The 16,735-nt window shown below is 39.5% G+C and overlaps 2 protein-coding genes across 2 annotated transcripts in view; one reads left to right on the forward strand and one right to left on the reverse strand.

Annotated features, from left to right (window-relative positions):
* Positions 1–16,735, forward strand: part of Nhs (NHS actin remodeling regulator) — a 332,024-nt gene that overhangs the window by 293,051 nt on the left and 22,238 nt on the right. The window lies entirely within an intron of this gene.
* LOC124972186 (calcineurin B homologous protein 1-like) lies at positions 4,640–5,221 on the reverse strand. Its single transcript, XM_047536460.1, has one exon. It carries the CDS (start codon positions 5,219–5,221, stop codon positions 4,640–4,642), a length of 582 nt encoding a protein of 193 aa, XP_047392416.1.

Below are 16,735 nucleotides of genomic sequence, written 5' to 3' on the forward strand. Positions count from 1 at the left end.
TGATCAGAGTTCTTCAACCTCAGCACTATTGACATTTGGGGGCAGGTAATTCTTCACTGTTGTTGCGGCCTTGTACATTGTGCCATGCTGAGCAGCATCCCAGGCCTCTACCCACTAGAGGCCAGTAGCGCTTCTTTCATGACTTGTGACAACCCAAAGTGTCTCCAGACACCAAATGTTCTCTGTGGGGCTAAGATCACACCTTTTAAGAACTGTTTAATTAGATTCATACCTCCCACCATAAACAAAAATAAACTCCAAATGGTCCAGGGGCCTAAGTATAAAAAATGAAACCATATACATACTAGAAAACAATATGGTTAATTACTCTTTGACCTCAGCCTAGGAAAAGCCTTTCTAAGTCACTCAAAGTATAGAGGCAATAAAGGAAAAGATTGATAAATTTGAATAATGAATATTTTTGCTTCCCAAACACCATAAACAAAATACAAATACAACTGAAAAACTGGGAGAAATACGTGCAACGGAAAAAAGGCTAATATCTCTAATGGATAAATACCTCTTAAAAGTTGAGGGATAAAGAGCAAAAATCTAGAAGAAAAAATGGGGGAAAGATGTAAACAGACAATTCAGGAAAGATATTTTTTAAAACAATTTTTTTTTTTTTTGGGTACCGGGGATTGAACCCAGGGATGCTTAACCACTGAGCCACATCCCTAGCCCTTTTTTAATTTTTATTTAGAGGCAATGTCTCACTGAGTTGCTAAGTACTTTGCTAAGTTTCTGAGACTGGCTTTTGCACTTGCAATCCTCCTGCCTCAGTCTCCCCAGTTGCTGGGATTATGGTCATATGCCATCACGCCCAACTAAGAATATTTCTTAAACTTAATAAAAATTGTTCAAACTCACAATTAGAAATGTAAATAATACTGACATACCATTTAACACCTATTAGATAGGCAAAAATTAAATAATATGACAACATATTCTGTTGGTGCACCCTAGGGACCAGGTACTCTCATACATTGCTGGTCCACCATTTCCAGTTCAAGCTATATGGAAGACAATTTGGCAATATCTAACAAAACTAAATATGCACTTACTTTTTGCCCCAGCAATCCCACTAAAGATACACTTCCAATAATGGAAAAAGTTTATTCGTTGCACCACTGTTTACAATTACAAGATATTAGAAACAAGCAAAATGTATATACATAGCAGAGTGATGGAGTAAACAATAGGACATCCACATAAAGGAGTACAATGTAGCTGTAAAGGAATGAGGAAGATCTTTATGAACTAATATGGAGTGGTTTTTGAAACATACTGTTAAGTGAAAAAGGCAAAACCCAAAAGAGTGTCAATCCTGTGCTACCCTTCATGTTAGAAAGGATGAAAACACACAGGTGTCCACTTATTTGCATAAAAGGATAGTCACTTCTGCATTAATGCAACATATGCATCCGTAAAAATCTCCTACTATGCAAAACTGCACAATGAAAACCAAAGGCTTATGGGGAAAGCAGAGTTAGGGTCACAACAGTAAAAGACTTCTTCTCTCTCTATCTCTCTCTCTCTCTCTCTCTCTCTCTCTCACACACACACACACACACACACACACACACAGATAGGAACCATGGTAAATGGTTAAAAATGCATAAGTAAACTAGATGTGGTGGCACACGTCTGTGATTCCAGCAACTTGGGAGGCTGAGGCAGAAGGATTCAAATTCAAGGCCAACCTCAGGAACTTAGCAAGACCCTAAACAACTTAGTGAGATCCTATCTCAAAATTAAAAAAATAAAAAGGACTGAGTATGTAGCTAGTGGTCAAGACAAAGCACCCTGGGTTAAATCCCCAGTACAAAAAAAAAAAAGGAAGAAATGCATAAATCATAAATACAATCATAAATTGGCACTTCACCTAGAAAAAACCCTGAAGTTTGCTTGTGGAATGAGCATCAGAAAGGCTGCAGTTGTGAGTTAATGAGAAGCAGTGGAAGGAGGGTTATTTGAAATTGAAGGGAAGGTTGTTAACACCAGTCTGGAAATGGGCTCCTAACACACAGGGTAAACTGGGGGTACTGATGGATATTTGAGGTGTGTAGTGGGGTGTGTGTTGTGTGTGTGCACGAGTGTTGTATTCTTACACAGGTCAGTTCAGCTGGGTGCAGTTCCTGCATTCACCTAGTTGCTCATGTATGAAATCATGCATAAGCAAATGTGAAATTCACATTATGCTCAAACCATTCTCTTAACATATCAATCACGCATTGGAACAAACTCAAATTTTCAAAACAAACTTAGCAAAATTGCTGCAGGAAGGATAAACTAGAAATTAATGACACTGATTTACCTACAGGAGGTAGATGGGGATGGGTTAATAAGAATAAGGGAATAGCTGAGTGTGGTGACTCATGCCTGTAATCCCAGCAGCTTGGGAGGCTGAGTCAGGAGGACCATGAGTTCAAAGCCAGCCTCAGCAACAGCGAGGTGCTGAGCAACTCAGTAAGATCCTGTCTCTAAATAAAATACAAAATAGGGCTGGAGATGTGGCTCAGTAGTTAAGCCTCCCAGGGTTCAATCACTAGTACCAAAAAAAAAAAAAAGGATGGAATGGTAATGGGTTAGTAGTAGTGTCAAGGGGGAGTGACATTTCTCTAAGTATATTTTTTGTGTGACTCATTAGAGCCCAGGTAATGTTATAATATCTCCCCCATAAATAAATAACATCAGTCAGAATGTGAGGAGAACCCCAAGTTGAAAGTAAATAGTAACAAATAAGCCCAATTACACATAAATAGCAAAACTACCCTAGAGAAGATGGCAAAGAAATAGCTAACCTTAGTAACTATGGAAAACAGCATTTTTGTTTTGTTGATGGACCCATGGATACCATTTTAAATGAAACAATGAGGCACAACCATGAATTAAAATAGTTTGCTATATAGCCAAAATGGTAAAAGCTATGAACTCAGGTACTTTACATATACAAGTTAAAGAATCTATGAGGTAACTAACAGAGGATTGTTAGACAATTCTTCCCTTTCATGTAATCTCTGTATTATATTACTTGATCACAAAGTCAGAATGACACTTCAAAAAGAATTCCTCATTCATTATATACTCAAGTCATCCTGCCTGGCCATCCTTTCCCTGGTCCCCACCCATTGTCCATCGCTTTGCTGTGGTATTCTTTAGCCATTCCCTTCCTGAAGAATTGTGTATACATTTTCCTTCCCAACCAAGCAAGTACGTAATGGATCAGAGAAAGATGACCAAGGGTAGGTATATGAATGAAGAGACTTAAATAGACAGACTTTAGGATGTCAACAGCCTGAAACAATTTAGCTGACTTTGGCAAAGAAGGTATTCTGGCTTGCTCAAAGGCCTGTTCCACCTCAGGTTGTACCACTAATGCCAGATTTCATGTTTCTAAGGGATTAGCAATGATCTACATGAGGAGCTAGGAAGCCATTATAACCAGGCAACTATCCTACAATATATTTGATGCTTTGGACTTCTTTTAGGAGCTCATCAGCTTCCAGCATAGTCATTTGCCCAGTGAAAAGTCTTAATAAGATATGGAGGACAATCTTTAAATCTCAGATGGGAGAAATTGAGCACTTGCTTAGCAATAATCTCTCTATTTGGGACATGAAATGAAAAGAATTCCAGTTCTCACAACACTTAAGTAGGAGCAATGCCCACAGAGGGGTCAATGCGGGATGCTTTTTAGGGTGTCCAGCCTCCTTCTACAAAAACCCATGAGAAAGTTCCCAGGAACATGGTTAGAGCCACCATTCTGGTGGTGATGGTGCTCCAAACAAACCAGCAAACACATGGCTGCTTTCTGAAGGATCTATAGTGCAGTAACAAGATTTGCCACACAGGTGTGCATATAAAGGCTCAGAGGCTGGAGGTAGAGCAAACTGAGTGAGCCACCCTAGAAAATGTGGTTCTACACCTCACTTTCAAAGAAGACCATCTCTGTCAAACAGTCCTTTGATGACAGAAGAGAGTGCAGGGAAGAGAAGGTAACATTCTTCTGAAATAAGTGTTGATTCCTAAAAAGCCCTTGGGGAGGAAACATCCCAGAGACTGATTTATGAGCCAAAGTAAATAAAAACTTGCAGACCATAGAACTATTTTTCCAAGTTAGAAATATTTAATAGGCATAACTTGGGGTACCCCATCAATTAGTGGGGATTGGAGGGCTAATAAAAATCAAGGACACTGAAAGGCGAAGTGAAGGGTAGGTTAGGTGACAGAACCAGGAGGCAAAGAACACATGGGAAAAGTTGGCGACAATGCCGAAGCCTGACTGGAGAAGGCAGCACGTCTACATCCCATGAAAGAGCTTGGCTGGTTGTTTCCCAACACGATTACTCCTCTCACTTTCTCAGACCAAATGGACATCTGACGTTCAGCAATAGGACAGGGCGATGCTGTTTGGAAATGGAGAATCAATGAATGGATACTGAAGAGACATCCCATAATGCCCTCTTCACACCAAGGCAGTTTTGTGTTGATAGAGACTATCTGGGGTTGTCATATAGCCGCAGCAGTATTTGGGGGAAGGGCAATGATAGGATAGAGGTGGGGCTGGTAGACAAAAGCGCTCTCAAGTTCTAGTTCTTAAGTACTAGAGAGCAGGGAACAATACGACCTCAGTGCTTTAATCAAGAAATTGGATGCTCATTTTCTGCTCTATTTGCACCTTCTCTAAAACCTTAACAAATTCCGTGAAAGATATGGCTCCATCCCCATCCTGATCAGCTTCCTGGATGGTCCTATCTGCAATGACGCCCAGTTGCTCATCTGGGATATTCACTCCGACCATCATGTGTAACACCTGTAACAGCTCACTGCGGGAAATCTTGTCATCTTTATCCAGATCATATAGTTGAAAAGCAAAGCGTAGTTTGTTGATTCGGCTATTGAGTGGTTCAGATCCATTCCCATCTTTGCTCTTTGCATCAATGGGTCGGAAATGAGCCAAGATTCTTATGAATCCACGGAAGTTCACCTGGTCTTCCCCATCTGGAATGAAGGCACTGATGATCCGATCTCCCAGTGGGTTAATGGCAAGTTCTGGAATCCTCTGGAAATCTTCCCGGCTGAGAGTTCCGTTCTCTTCTTTGTCCAAGGTAGTGAACCGTTTATAGAGGCGGGCAATCTGACTATGGGAAAAGCCAGTCTCCTTTTTAATTGCCTCCAACTCTTCATTCCTCAGTAACATAGAGGCCTGAGATCCCATCCTGACCCAGGAACTCCTCCGGGAGCGACCCTGCCAGAAGCCACAGGGTAAAACTAAAAGAAGAAAGAACTGTGTAAAAATATTGTACTCTAATTAGTAACTTTATTTTTCACAAGGAAATGAACTAGCAGTTCTGAGACTACTTTATATGTATACTAAGATTGAGCAAATTAATAAATATATTGCGAATTAGGACATCCATATATCTCACTGTTGGAGAAAGGAGATACAAGTAAGAGTTGAGTCAAAAAAGAACCCTTTGGTGTTGGATTGAAATCTAAAATGCCAGTATAAATTCATACATATATTCACATGTATACATATAGATATAGATAGATGGATAGATGTAAAGTAAATGTACGTGTGTGTGTGTGTATGAGTATTGTTAGAAACAACAAAGTGCCACAAGAAATCAAACACGTGCTGGGAAGTGGGTGGGCAAGGCAAACCTTTATTTCTGGCAGAAGGGCAGCACACTACTGGAACCTGCTATACCTGGACAGGCAGTTCACCTGCTTATATTTCAGGCAGTGCTGCCCTTCACTCCGATTGGAGGAGTTCGGGGTTACAGTCTATGCAATTGGCTAATATTAGAAATAGGGCGGGCAAAAGGGAAGGGCTACAATTGAATCCAATTAAGACTAAATACTATTCTGAAAATGGACCACCAGACTTTCTATTTCTCCTAAATCCCCTTTTTCTTTTTATACCTTTTGGTTTCATTTTCATTGCACCCTTTGGTATCATCATCTATCCTAGATATAAACTTTTTGAGGTGGAAATCATCCCTGGTAATGAATTCTCTCCCTTTTTAGCAGTTAAGATAATCATTCCATCAGGAGCACTTGCTAAGGTCCTTTCCAGCTTAGTGGAAGATTGTCTTCTTTCCAGCTCTTGATTAAAACCAAGTTATCACATTGGAAGTAATGAATTGAAAATTCCAGGAGGAGAATCTGAGCAGCAGTTTATAATAATCATGCCAGCAAAAAAACAAGCCAAAAAAACAAAAAAACAAAAAAACCAGATACCCAAAAACACAGAACAAGTCTGCCTATGTAGGAGTTTAGGGGGCCAGGGAGATAGCTCAGTCGGTAGAGTGCTTGCCTTGTAAGTACAAGGCCCTGGGTTCAATCCCCAGCACCGCAAAAAAAAAAAAAAAAGAAAAGAAAAAAAACTGTAGGAGGTTAGGAAGACTTGTAGGTCTTAAATTGACTCAGAACAAACTCATGAACCAGGCATTCCTGTATAAAACCCCCTTTTTTTATAACTTCCAAGTTTTACTTAATTTTGGGAGGACTAACACAAATATACATCTCTAGTTACATTAAAAACTTTTCTCTTAAATGCCTATGTAGGACTGTGCTTTTGGTTATACTGTCCTGCCAGGTATTTAAGATCAAGTTGGTCAAAATTGACCTTGTTTGTTTCTATTATTAAGAGTTAGATGAGATTCCTCAGGGGATCACTCTCAGGCACTTGGGAGAAGCCTCTTAGTTTTTCTAGCGCCATCTGCCAGGATGGGTCAGGTCTTGCTGACCACATGTGGCTTCCCTTGGAAGAATCAGGGACATTTCCCTCTCTAATGACTGCAGAATGTGCACTTCTTGTTCTCCAGAGTCCCTTTGATTCCCCTGATTAGGAAGTCATGTAACCCAGAGCTACAAAGCCCTCAGAGAAGTCTGGTTGTTCCCTGGGTCCTGTTGACCTCAGAGGGTGAGAGCCAAATATTGGCAATTTTTCCTTAGCCCTTAAATTCCTTTACACCCAGCCCACCAGTTTCACCAGAATTAAAGTGTGCTATACTGCCATTCACCAGTGACGAGTTCTGCTTCCTCAGGTACTGAAGTATAACAACCAGAGAAGCATCCCAAGACAAGCATATATTAAACAGATTTTATTTAAAAGTAGTAACACAGACTTCTCCTGGGAGGGAGAACGGGGCCATGACTGATGTTCTAGAATCACAAGAAGTGAGTGCACCCTACATCTTTTATAGATTAGGATCTCTTTTGTTCTCTCCCCTCTTATCTCTCCTTCCTGCCTACATGACTAGGTCCAGGAGTTGACAGTGACATAGCAAAAAAGGTGAGCAGCAGATGGCAGGGGAAAGGGCCAAATGGAGATTCAGGTAGGGGCCCAGGGGATAGCAATTCCCTGCCTGCAGCATTCTGGGAGGGGTAGTTAGGCAGGTAACCTTGGTGATCAAAAGGGCCCTGGAGGGGCTGGGGATATAGCTCAGTTGGTAGAGTGCTTGCCTAGCATGCATAAGACCCTGGGTCCAATCCCCAGCACCACCAAAAAAAAAAGGGGGGGAGGTTACTCTGGAGACACTGACATTCCAATCTCCCCAGGGGAGGGGGGAGGTTAGTCTCTAACTTCCCAGACTCTAATGGCCTCCACTCCCTGATTTGACCAGATTCCCTATTCTACACTAACTGCCTGTCCTCAAATCTGGCTTCAGTGGGAGTACTGGGCTTTAACTTTACAGTTATTTACCTCTTCCATTTAATTGGGGTCAGTATTAGTATTGAACTCAGTCTTACATTTTGTTTGTCATATAGGTGATGGCTTCTTTTAAAATTAACTTAGGTTGTCCTGTTAGAAGGAATACTTCTTTAAAACATTAACAGGCAAAAGTTATAGTTCTATGAGGAAAATTCAAAATGAAATTAACTAGACCAAAAACATATTCAATTTGTATAATAACCTTGAACCAAGAAACATAATTTCTATAACAACAGTAATATCTTTGGTATCTACTTTGCCTCCACGAAGACATATAAATTTATCAACTCAATTACATGAGACCCTTTACAAATTTTACTTTAAAACTTTCTTATAATCTTACATATCTTTTATAATTTCCCTAACACTTTACTTAGTTTTGTATTATATCCCTTGGTTATTTTGAGATCACAATAATCTTGTTTGGTTTTTTTGTTGTTGTTGTTTTGTTTTAAAGAGTAGAATACATTTTTATTATATAACATTTTATTTAAAATTTTTTTTTCTTTTCATGGAATACACTTTCTTATTACCAATTCCCACAGTGGGAAATAATTTATTATTTTTAGTTTTATACTTGTGGACAGATTATTTTAGGACAAGTAAAACATTTGAGGATTAAATCTGTTTGGAATTTGTAATATTCCGATATGTCTACAAAGAAGACATCTCTAACTGGAGCATCTCTAAATTCAGAAGCTCTCCAATCTTTCCTTCCTAAGATTTAGAAATCTGTAATCTGAGATTTTAGCATCTCCTAGTTTAAAGACTCCCTAGGACATAAAACTATCAGTAGCTGGTGTCAACTGAACAGACAGGAAGTTTCCAAAATTAAACACTAATTTTTGCAAAGTCTTTACTCATGAATTGTCTTTTCCTTTGTCCGTTATTTCCAAGACAAATGCAGAAATATGATCGTATATTGATAATAATAAAGCTGAATTCTCTTTAAGAGACTAACAAAAGGAGATCACAGTAATCTTTACAACAAAAATCTATCCTTTGAACACAACTTTAAATAAGCTTAAATCTAGCCTACTTTGGAGTCATCCTAACATGGAGTAGGGTGGAGGCAGAGACTTATCTCAGGTAAAGTGGATCTTTGACAAATAACACAATACACATTACATCTTATTACCAAGGTATCAGACAAATTTGGTTAACACTATAAGCCATCTTTTTCCTGCTGAAGAAAAATCCTAGAAGTAATGGACATCACATTTTAATTATTTTGTAGAAACAATTCAAGGCTTATTTTAAAACTGACACGTTTTGTTTTTCCTTTTCTCCCTTCTCCTCCCCAACCTGGGGGCAGGGAACAAAACCTCGCCTTTCCCATCACAAGTCAAGCACATACTCAAAGAAATAGTTTTCTCCCAAATTTAAAAGTGAATCCCAATTCCTCCCAGGGAAACACCTGGATACAGCCCTTGAATAACTTCTTTAAAAATCTTTTGTTCTGCCTGTGGCCAGAGCGGTGGCATGCCTGTAATCCCAGTGGCTCGAGAGGCTGAGGCAGGAGTTCAAAGTCAGCCTCAGAGCAAAAGCCACACGCTAAGCAACTCAGCGAGACTCTGTTTCTAAATAAAATACAAAATAGGTCTGGGAGAGTGACCCAGTGGTCGAGTGCCCCTGGGTTCAATCCCTGGTACCTCCCCACCAAAAAAAAACCTTTTGTTCTTTCTTAACATAGAATTATAACCTCTGGGACTGAATCTTCAGTGCAACCACCCCATCCCCCAAACCAAAAAACCTTCCTTCTTTCCTTTCTTAAAATTGTATCCCAGTCAATGCCTGGAAGGCAAAAAACCAAACTTCCCCTAATTCAACCATCTAGAAAAAAATGTGTGGGTTAGTAATTTTAAAGGCATCTTTACTCTTACCAATTAGATTGACATTTTTTGTTAAAGTTTTTTTTAAGTCATGTGAACAGAAAGACATTTAAATTCATTCATTAAGTTTATGAGTACACATTTATCTATAAGCCAATCCTGATACAATGTACATGATACACACACAAGCACATAAACAGAAACATGACATACAACATGTATATCCTGTAGCTTTTTAGCAGGTAATAGATTTCCACAGGTGGGACACAGTAGCTACAGATTATTTATTAAAGATATTAGATTTAACCCTTTAGAACTTAAAATAGAGCCTATCACAGAGTTTTACAGGATGATCTAGGCATGAAAAGGGCCTAGGGAACATTAGAAATAGAGTCTGCCAGCCATGGTGGACACCGAAATCAGAGGTTCATCAATCCTCCAAGGGGCAGATTTACTTCCACCATCACCAGTTTCTTTTCTTGCTCAGAACTCTTTAAAGGAAAAGAAGATTGGTACATATGAGCTCTTTCCATTGTTCTTCCCATTCCTAGCCCTAGAATTTTTATTCCCCATTTTTGTAGGTTCCTGTACTTGAATTTCCCCTTCTGCATTTAATTTTTCATCTCTCCAGCTACCCCCATGTGCTCAGCCCCCTTATTGGGGATTTTTTTTTTCCAGTATTGGGTACAAACCCAGGGGCACTTAACCACTGAGCCACATTATGAGAAATAGAAACAGAGAGAGTGAGAGAGAGACTCGCTGAGTTGCTTAGGGCCTTGCTAAGTTGCTGAGGCTGGCTTTGAACTTGCCATCCTCCTGCCTCAGCCTCCTGAGCCACTGGGATTATAAGCATTCGCCACCGCACCTAGCTCTTATTCGTGATTTCTTACACACCCTGGGACCCCACCATGTGCTCAATCCCCCTTATTGTGAATTTCTTGCATATTTTGTGTCCCTGTATGCTCAATCCCGCTTAATAGGGTTTTCTGACATACCCCCCATCCCGTTTTTCTGGGTGTGATCTTGTGTTTCTGAGTCACACCCAACCCTGACTACCAAGGAGTACTTCTCCCTCAGGCTTGAGAACAGATTTTCCTACCTTGGTTTATGCACAGAATTGCTTGGTCGCTGAGGTACTTGCCTGGGCCCCTTCCCGCATTGCTGATCCACTTAACGTCTTCGGATTTTGGGTCCTTTGTTGGCCTCAGGGATGGCAGTTTCCTCCCCCCTGCTCCAAGGCCACTGCCTGATGAGTCTCCTCAGGGGAGTGGGGGTCCCTAGGACCCCTAGGCAATGTGTGCAGCCCCATGATGGGTGCCAAAATTATTAGAAATACTAAGGTGCAGCATGAAATCAAATAAGTGCTCGAAAGTGGGTGGGCAAGACAAAGCTTTATTTCTGCACGCTACTGGAACCTGGCTAACAAGTACGCCTGAGAGAGCAGGCCACCTGCTTATATTTAAGGCAGTGCTACCCTTCACTCTGATTGGAGGAGTTCAGGGTTACAGTCTATGCTATTGGCAAATTTTAGAATTAGGGCGGGCACAAGTGAAGGGCTGCAATTGAATCCAATTAAGGCTGGATACTATTCTGAAAATAGACTAGCAGACTTTGTTTCTCTCAGTATGCAGACATACATTGTTTAGCTCTGTCATCTGAGAAGGCCTTGGGATCTATGGCACTCTGATAACACTGAGGACATCTAGTGTCTAAATCTTGTTTCCAAATACCATTCTCTAATAAGGGGACCCTTTGGAGAAAAATTTATTCTGGGGCTGGGTCAGGGGAAGTACAAGATAAGTCTAGACTATCTTGTGATACCAGAAAGTAAGAAAGTACTCAAAAATAATAGGGGGCATGTCAAAAGTGCATGGAGAGAACTTGAAAGAGCTTCCAATGACCAAATCTGGTACACTTTGAGCTATAAAATAAATAATGGTAATGGATCATAACACAGACAAGATAAATATTCATCAACCCATACTGATATAAATAAATCAGAGAGATAAATAAATAAATGGGAGAGGTCTAGCTCTTCATTTCAGAATACTTATTAATAAATGTAGAAGTAATGATGGGGAAAAGATCACCATTAGCCAAATACCACAGTAATAATTTTTACAGACAATAGTCATCAATGAATGCTAGTTAGGTGAGTTGAAAGTATGCTGAGAAATGGGGTATTTGTATAGTGACAATGTTTTTCTCCATAATATAATTGTTGGTTACAAAGAGAAAATAGTAACTTTAGCTGCAGAAACCTGACAGACACTATCTTCACCAAATGGTCAAAGTTAATGTCATCGTTAATAGGACACACTTATGTATAAACCCCCTGATATGATGCATTGAGAGACACTTTTGTATGACTCTTGCCAAAAAAAGGTCACTTTAATCATGAGAAAATGTCTGACAAACCCAAATAGAATGATATTCTCTAAAATAATTGACCAGTACTCTTCAAAAACATCAAGGTCATAAAAGACAAAGATGACTGAGAAACTTTGAAAAATTGAAGGAGACTAACTTGACCACTAAATGCAATGTGCAGTCCTGGATTGGATCCTGGATGACAGAAAGGACATCAGTGTGGGGAAAATGGCAAAATTCAAAGATAGTTCATATTAGTTGATAGTATTCAGATTAGTGGATAGTATTTATCAATGTTAATTTCCTGGTTTCAATAAATATATTTTGTCCATACAAGTCATTAACTTTAGGAAAGGTATATGGGAAACTCTCTACCAAATTTATAACTTTTCCCTAAGTCTAAAATTATTTCAAAATAGAAAGTAAAATACACACACACACACACACACACACACACACACACACACTGCCATGGATATTTCAGTTTTTAGATTGAAATTTATATCACCAGTATCTATTGTGAGTATATGTCTTCAGAAGAAATTAGGTTCAATGAGAAAATACTTAGTTCAGAACTTTTTTTAAAATTTTAAATAGCAAAATCTAGGAGACCATAGAGAATCTGATTTAAGGTGATTAGAAGTTTTTACAGTATTGGATACTTTGCCTCCAAGCACATTGTCATGGCATAGATTCCCATTTCAGAGTGTGGAATCAGTTTGTCATAGCACCTTTATCCCCTTCTGAATGGAATCTCTCCAAGCCTCATCAGAGTCATCCAAGGACAAAGTGTCTAATGGTCTCTAGGGTAATAGATAAAGGTGCTTGGCATGAGATGGATCCCCTATGGCAAAAGTTGATTAGTTTCCTGAGGAACACTGAGGCCTAAATCCTTGTCATCAGGATTAATAGCAATCTTTTTCCAATGTATTGTCTTTATAGTTGTATTCTTTGCCAGATTTGATAAAATTAGCCAGGAAAGAATATCAGGAGTTCTTTGTCATTTCAAAGCCTGAGAATATTTTTCAACTTGTCATACTGTGGAAACCAGGGATTTTAAAATAGAAGACTGATGTCAAATCACACTTTCTTTTTCTTTCCAAGTAGGTACATTTGAAGGACAGGGGACATTCCAATGCCTGATTGGGAAGTAAATAGAGGAAATCTCTCAAACTAGGACCCAGATCTCCTTATAGTCCAAAGCTAGAAGCAATGACTCTTCCATTTTCTATCAAGAAAAAAATGAATCTAATGAGAAAGCAGCTCCTACGAAAAACCCAAGGAATTAAAAGACTGAAAATGGAATTCTGAGCCAGGAACAAAGATCAAAGACCAAAGTTGGCAGGAGACACATTTCAATAGTATCTGTCCAGCTCTGGAATAAACATTCTCACTGCCTCATTCTCTTTTCCATCCACAGCTCTATTTTCATTTATTTATCCTTTCCCATCTTTCCCTTTCTCCATGGGTTCATATTAGAGATTTTCATTATCCTATTAGTTCACAGTAGGGTTGGGATTGAGAGATGCTAGTCAAGTCTATCCTTTGCTATAAAAGAATTACGCAAATCCACAGTAGACAAATCTTACTTTTATAAAATACCTTCCTAGTTTTGCAACCTTTGTTTTATGAACTTCTGTTTATGAATGGTCCTGTCCATCCAAATTAGATCTCTGTTGCTTCAGCTTAGGTGTTTCCCTTTATCGTAGTTAATTTGCTCCTTTAAACCAGTTAAGAAAACCCTACCCACGATATGAGGATCTTTAACATGCAGATTCTTACCTAATCCCAAGCCTTCCATTGCTGCCTAACAAAATAAGTTCACTTCCTTAGCCTAACTGCAGATTCTCTACAATCAGGTCCTAATGTAACTTTCCAGATGAATTGCCCACAAATGTTTTGCACAGACATAGACCACAGCCAAACTAAATTATGCTTGCTTCTCTAAAAAAAATATCTTGTACTTTCAAAATAGTATCTCCACTTGGAATGTCCTCTCTCCCCTTATGGCCTCTCATTCATTCCTTCATTTAAAAAAATAACTAAATATCTCCTATTCATAAGTACTAGAAGGATACCAAAATGAGTCAGACATAATTTTTGTCATCCAGAGTACATGGATACTAGAGTCAGTTATACTGAACTGACTATAAGGTGTTAATATATAACTGGTGTGTGGCATTGGAGTGGGTGGTGTAATAGGGTTAAACTTTGTGGAAAAGGTAGCTTTTAAGAAAGACTTTGAGAAGTAGGTAGAATTTTGATAGGAACACTGTGAGGAAAAAGATTTCAGGCTGGGGAAACCACCTTTATGGGGTGTGTGCCCATGAGCTCCAATTCTTTGTTTTGGCTGGTGCATGGGGTGCAAGAATGGACGGTACTGGCTATAATGCTTTGATAGGTCAGATCAAAGGGTTTTAAGTATCAAACTAAAATGTTTGAATTTATTCCACAAGTCTATCAAATTATTGAACCGTTTTGATCACAGAAGTAACAATGATCAAAAGAGGTCATGCTTTATGAAAATAAGGTGTATATGTATAGGATTAATTTCCTCAGTCTTTAGAGATTCCTTTTTGGTGGAATAGGGAAAGAAGAGTTTGATGTTAGTTTCAAGTATAAAAGATTGCAAAAGTAATAATACCTATTATACCTTCCATTTAACTCACCAGTTTGGTCTCTGCAGAAGGTAGATGGATCTTGGAGACTGGTTGTAAAATAGCAAGTGACTTTTACTATACCTGCTGTTCTGATGTGGACTTCTTGGAAGAAATCAGCACAGCTCCTGGCAAGTAGAATGATACAGATAGTGACCATAGTACATTATTCCCCCTCTATCCCCGTTTTCAAGGATCACCAAAAACAATTTGCTTTTGAGACCATTTTAGATTTTCTCTCTGCCATAACATTATCATCTTGGCATCATACGGATTCATATTTTCCTGAATGGAGCCAGAAACTGGAAATAATATAGTCTTTAGATGCCTTAGACACAGGTCAGCCAGAGGGAAATGCCTGTGTATTAGTCAGGGTTCTCTAGAGGAAGAGAATCAACAGGAAGTATGATTATAAAAGGGGATTTATTAGATTGACTTATACAACCAGAAACTGGATAGTCCACAATGGCCGTCTGCAGCTGGAGAGCTGGAAGAACCACATTGACACACCCAGAAGCCTCTTAATCATCGGCAACTCTTAATCCAATCAAGTTGTCAATTCAAATTAACCATTACAGCCTGGTTTCATGTATTTATCAGGCAGGATCTAATCAGTAAAACAAACCACACCAGCTATTTTAGCAAAGAGAATTTGATATAGGGACATTATTTTAAGACTGACAAGGCAAATGGGAAACTGAGGTGACACCAAGATAGAAATGGTAGCAAAGAGCTAATGCTCCTAGGCATGGGGAAAATGAAAGAAAAGGGTTATTGGAGCAGCCATACAATACTAGAACCCAGACCTCTGAAGAGGGACTCCAGCCAGCTGGTGCTGGTGCCTCAGGAGCTTTGAAACTCAGAGACCTTGAGAAACTGGGACCTAGACCACTGAGTAGGGGATACTGCCTGATAGGTTCTGATGCATCAGGAGCTCCAAAGAAGGATCACATGGAGCTGGTAGGCCTCTGAGAAAGGGACACTGGATGACTGGGTCTGACTGGTATCTCTAGAGGGTCTGATGAGTCTGGTTGTCAGAGTGTGGAAACAGATGAGAGCTGAAACCAACTGCCATGACTGGGTTGAAGGACCATGACTGAACACCAAGAAGATCTAAGTCCCTTCCTCCTCTTTCAGCTTTCTGGTTTCCCTCTCACATACCTACTGGAAGAACCTAATGGGGAGCTGCTGGCAAGGAAGGAATGTTGTTTACAGAGTGCCACCATCATAGAGCAGAGTACAAAATAGGTTTGGAGACAGATGATAGACAATAGATTCATAACTAGCACCATAGCTAATAAAAGCAGTAGCCAATGAATCTGGTTCATATTAAACATTGTGAGAAATAAAGAAAATTCCCTGTTGCAGAATTTAGTTTGGGGATTCTTTCTTTCTCTTTTAAATATTAGCCTGGCTGAGGAATAATCCATGAAATTACTTGTCTGTATGCATCACTACAGAATATTCTCAAGTTGACATTCTCTTGCATGCCCAAGACTTTTTCTCTGTTCAGAATATAGGCAGACAATGGAACACTACTCACAATAAAGAGGAATGAATTATTGATACAATAACTTGGATAGATGTCAAAGACATTATTCTGGGTGAAAGAAGCCAGTCTCAAAAGGTTACATACTGTATGATTCCATTCATATAACATTTCCAAAAAGAAAACCATAGTGACAGAGAACAGAGTAGTGGCTGCCAGGGGTTAGGAGTGGGGGGGAAACTGTGACTATAAAGGGATAGCATGTGAGAATTTTGGAGGGCAATATAACAGTTGTGTATCCTGATTGTGGCAGTGGTAACACAGTCCTATACAGATGATAACATTCATAGAGTTGTACTCAGAAAAAAAGTTAAACAGGAAAGGTAGAATGTGCATGGAGTATATGTGAGAAGGTCTTATCTTTTGTATTTTTAAAAAGTTGGCTGTGGTGAGGTCAAGTATGACCCTTCTGAACTTTTGCCACATCTGGCCTGAGTAACCAGTGCAAAGCTTGACTGGGAGTGGAAACAAATGGGCACAATCTGCCCACCTCTGGGCTCTTCTGTTGACTCACACTGCCAGCTCCTCAAATTTGGGTGAGGGTATTTGTGCTGTTTGTCAGTTCAAAGACTCTTTTTCTTCCCCGCACTTCAAAGCCTGG

Source organism: Sciurus carolinensis, chromosome X (genome assembly GCF_902686445.1).
Source record: "Sciurus carolinensis chromosome X, mSciCar1.2, whole genome shotgun sequence".
In the NCBI taxonomy this organism is placed as follows: domain Eukaryota; kingdom Metazoa; phylum Chordata; class Mammalia; order Rodentia; family Sciuridae; genus Sciurus; species Sciurus carolinensis.

Excerpts from the sequence above, each read along its gene's own strand:
- LOC124972186 (XM_047536460.1), bottom strand. The coding sequence starts at position 5,221 with ATGGGATCTCAGGCCTCTATGTTACTGAGGAATGAAGAGTTGGAGGCA.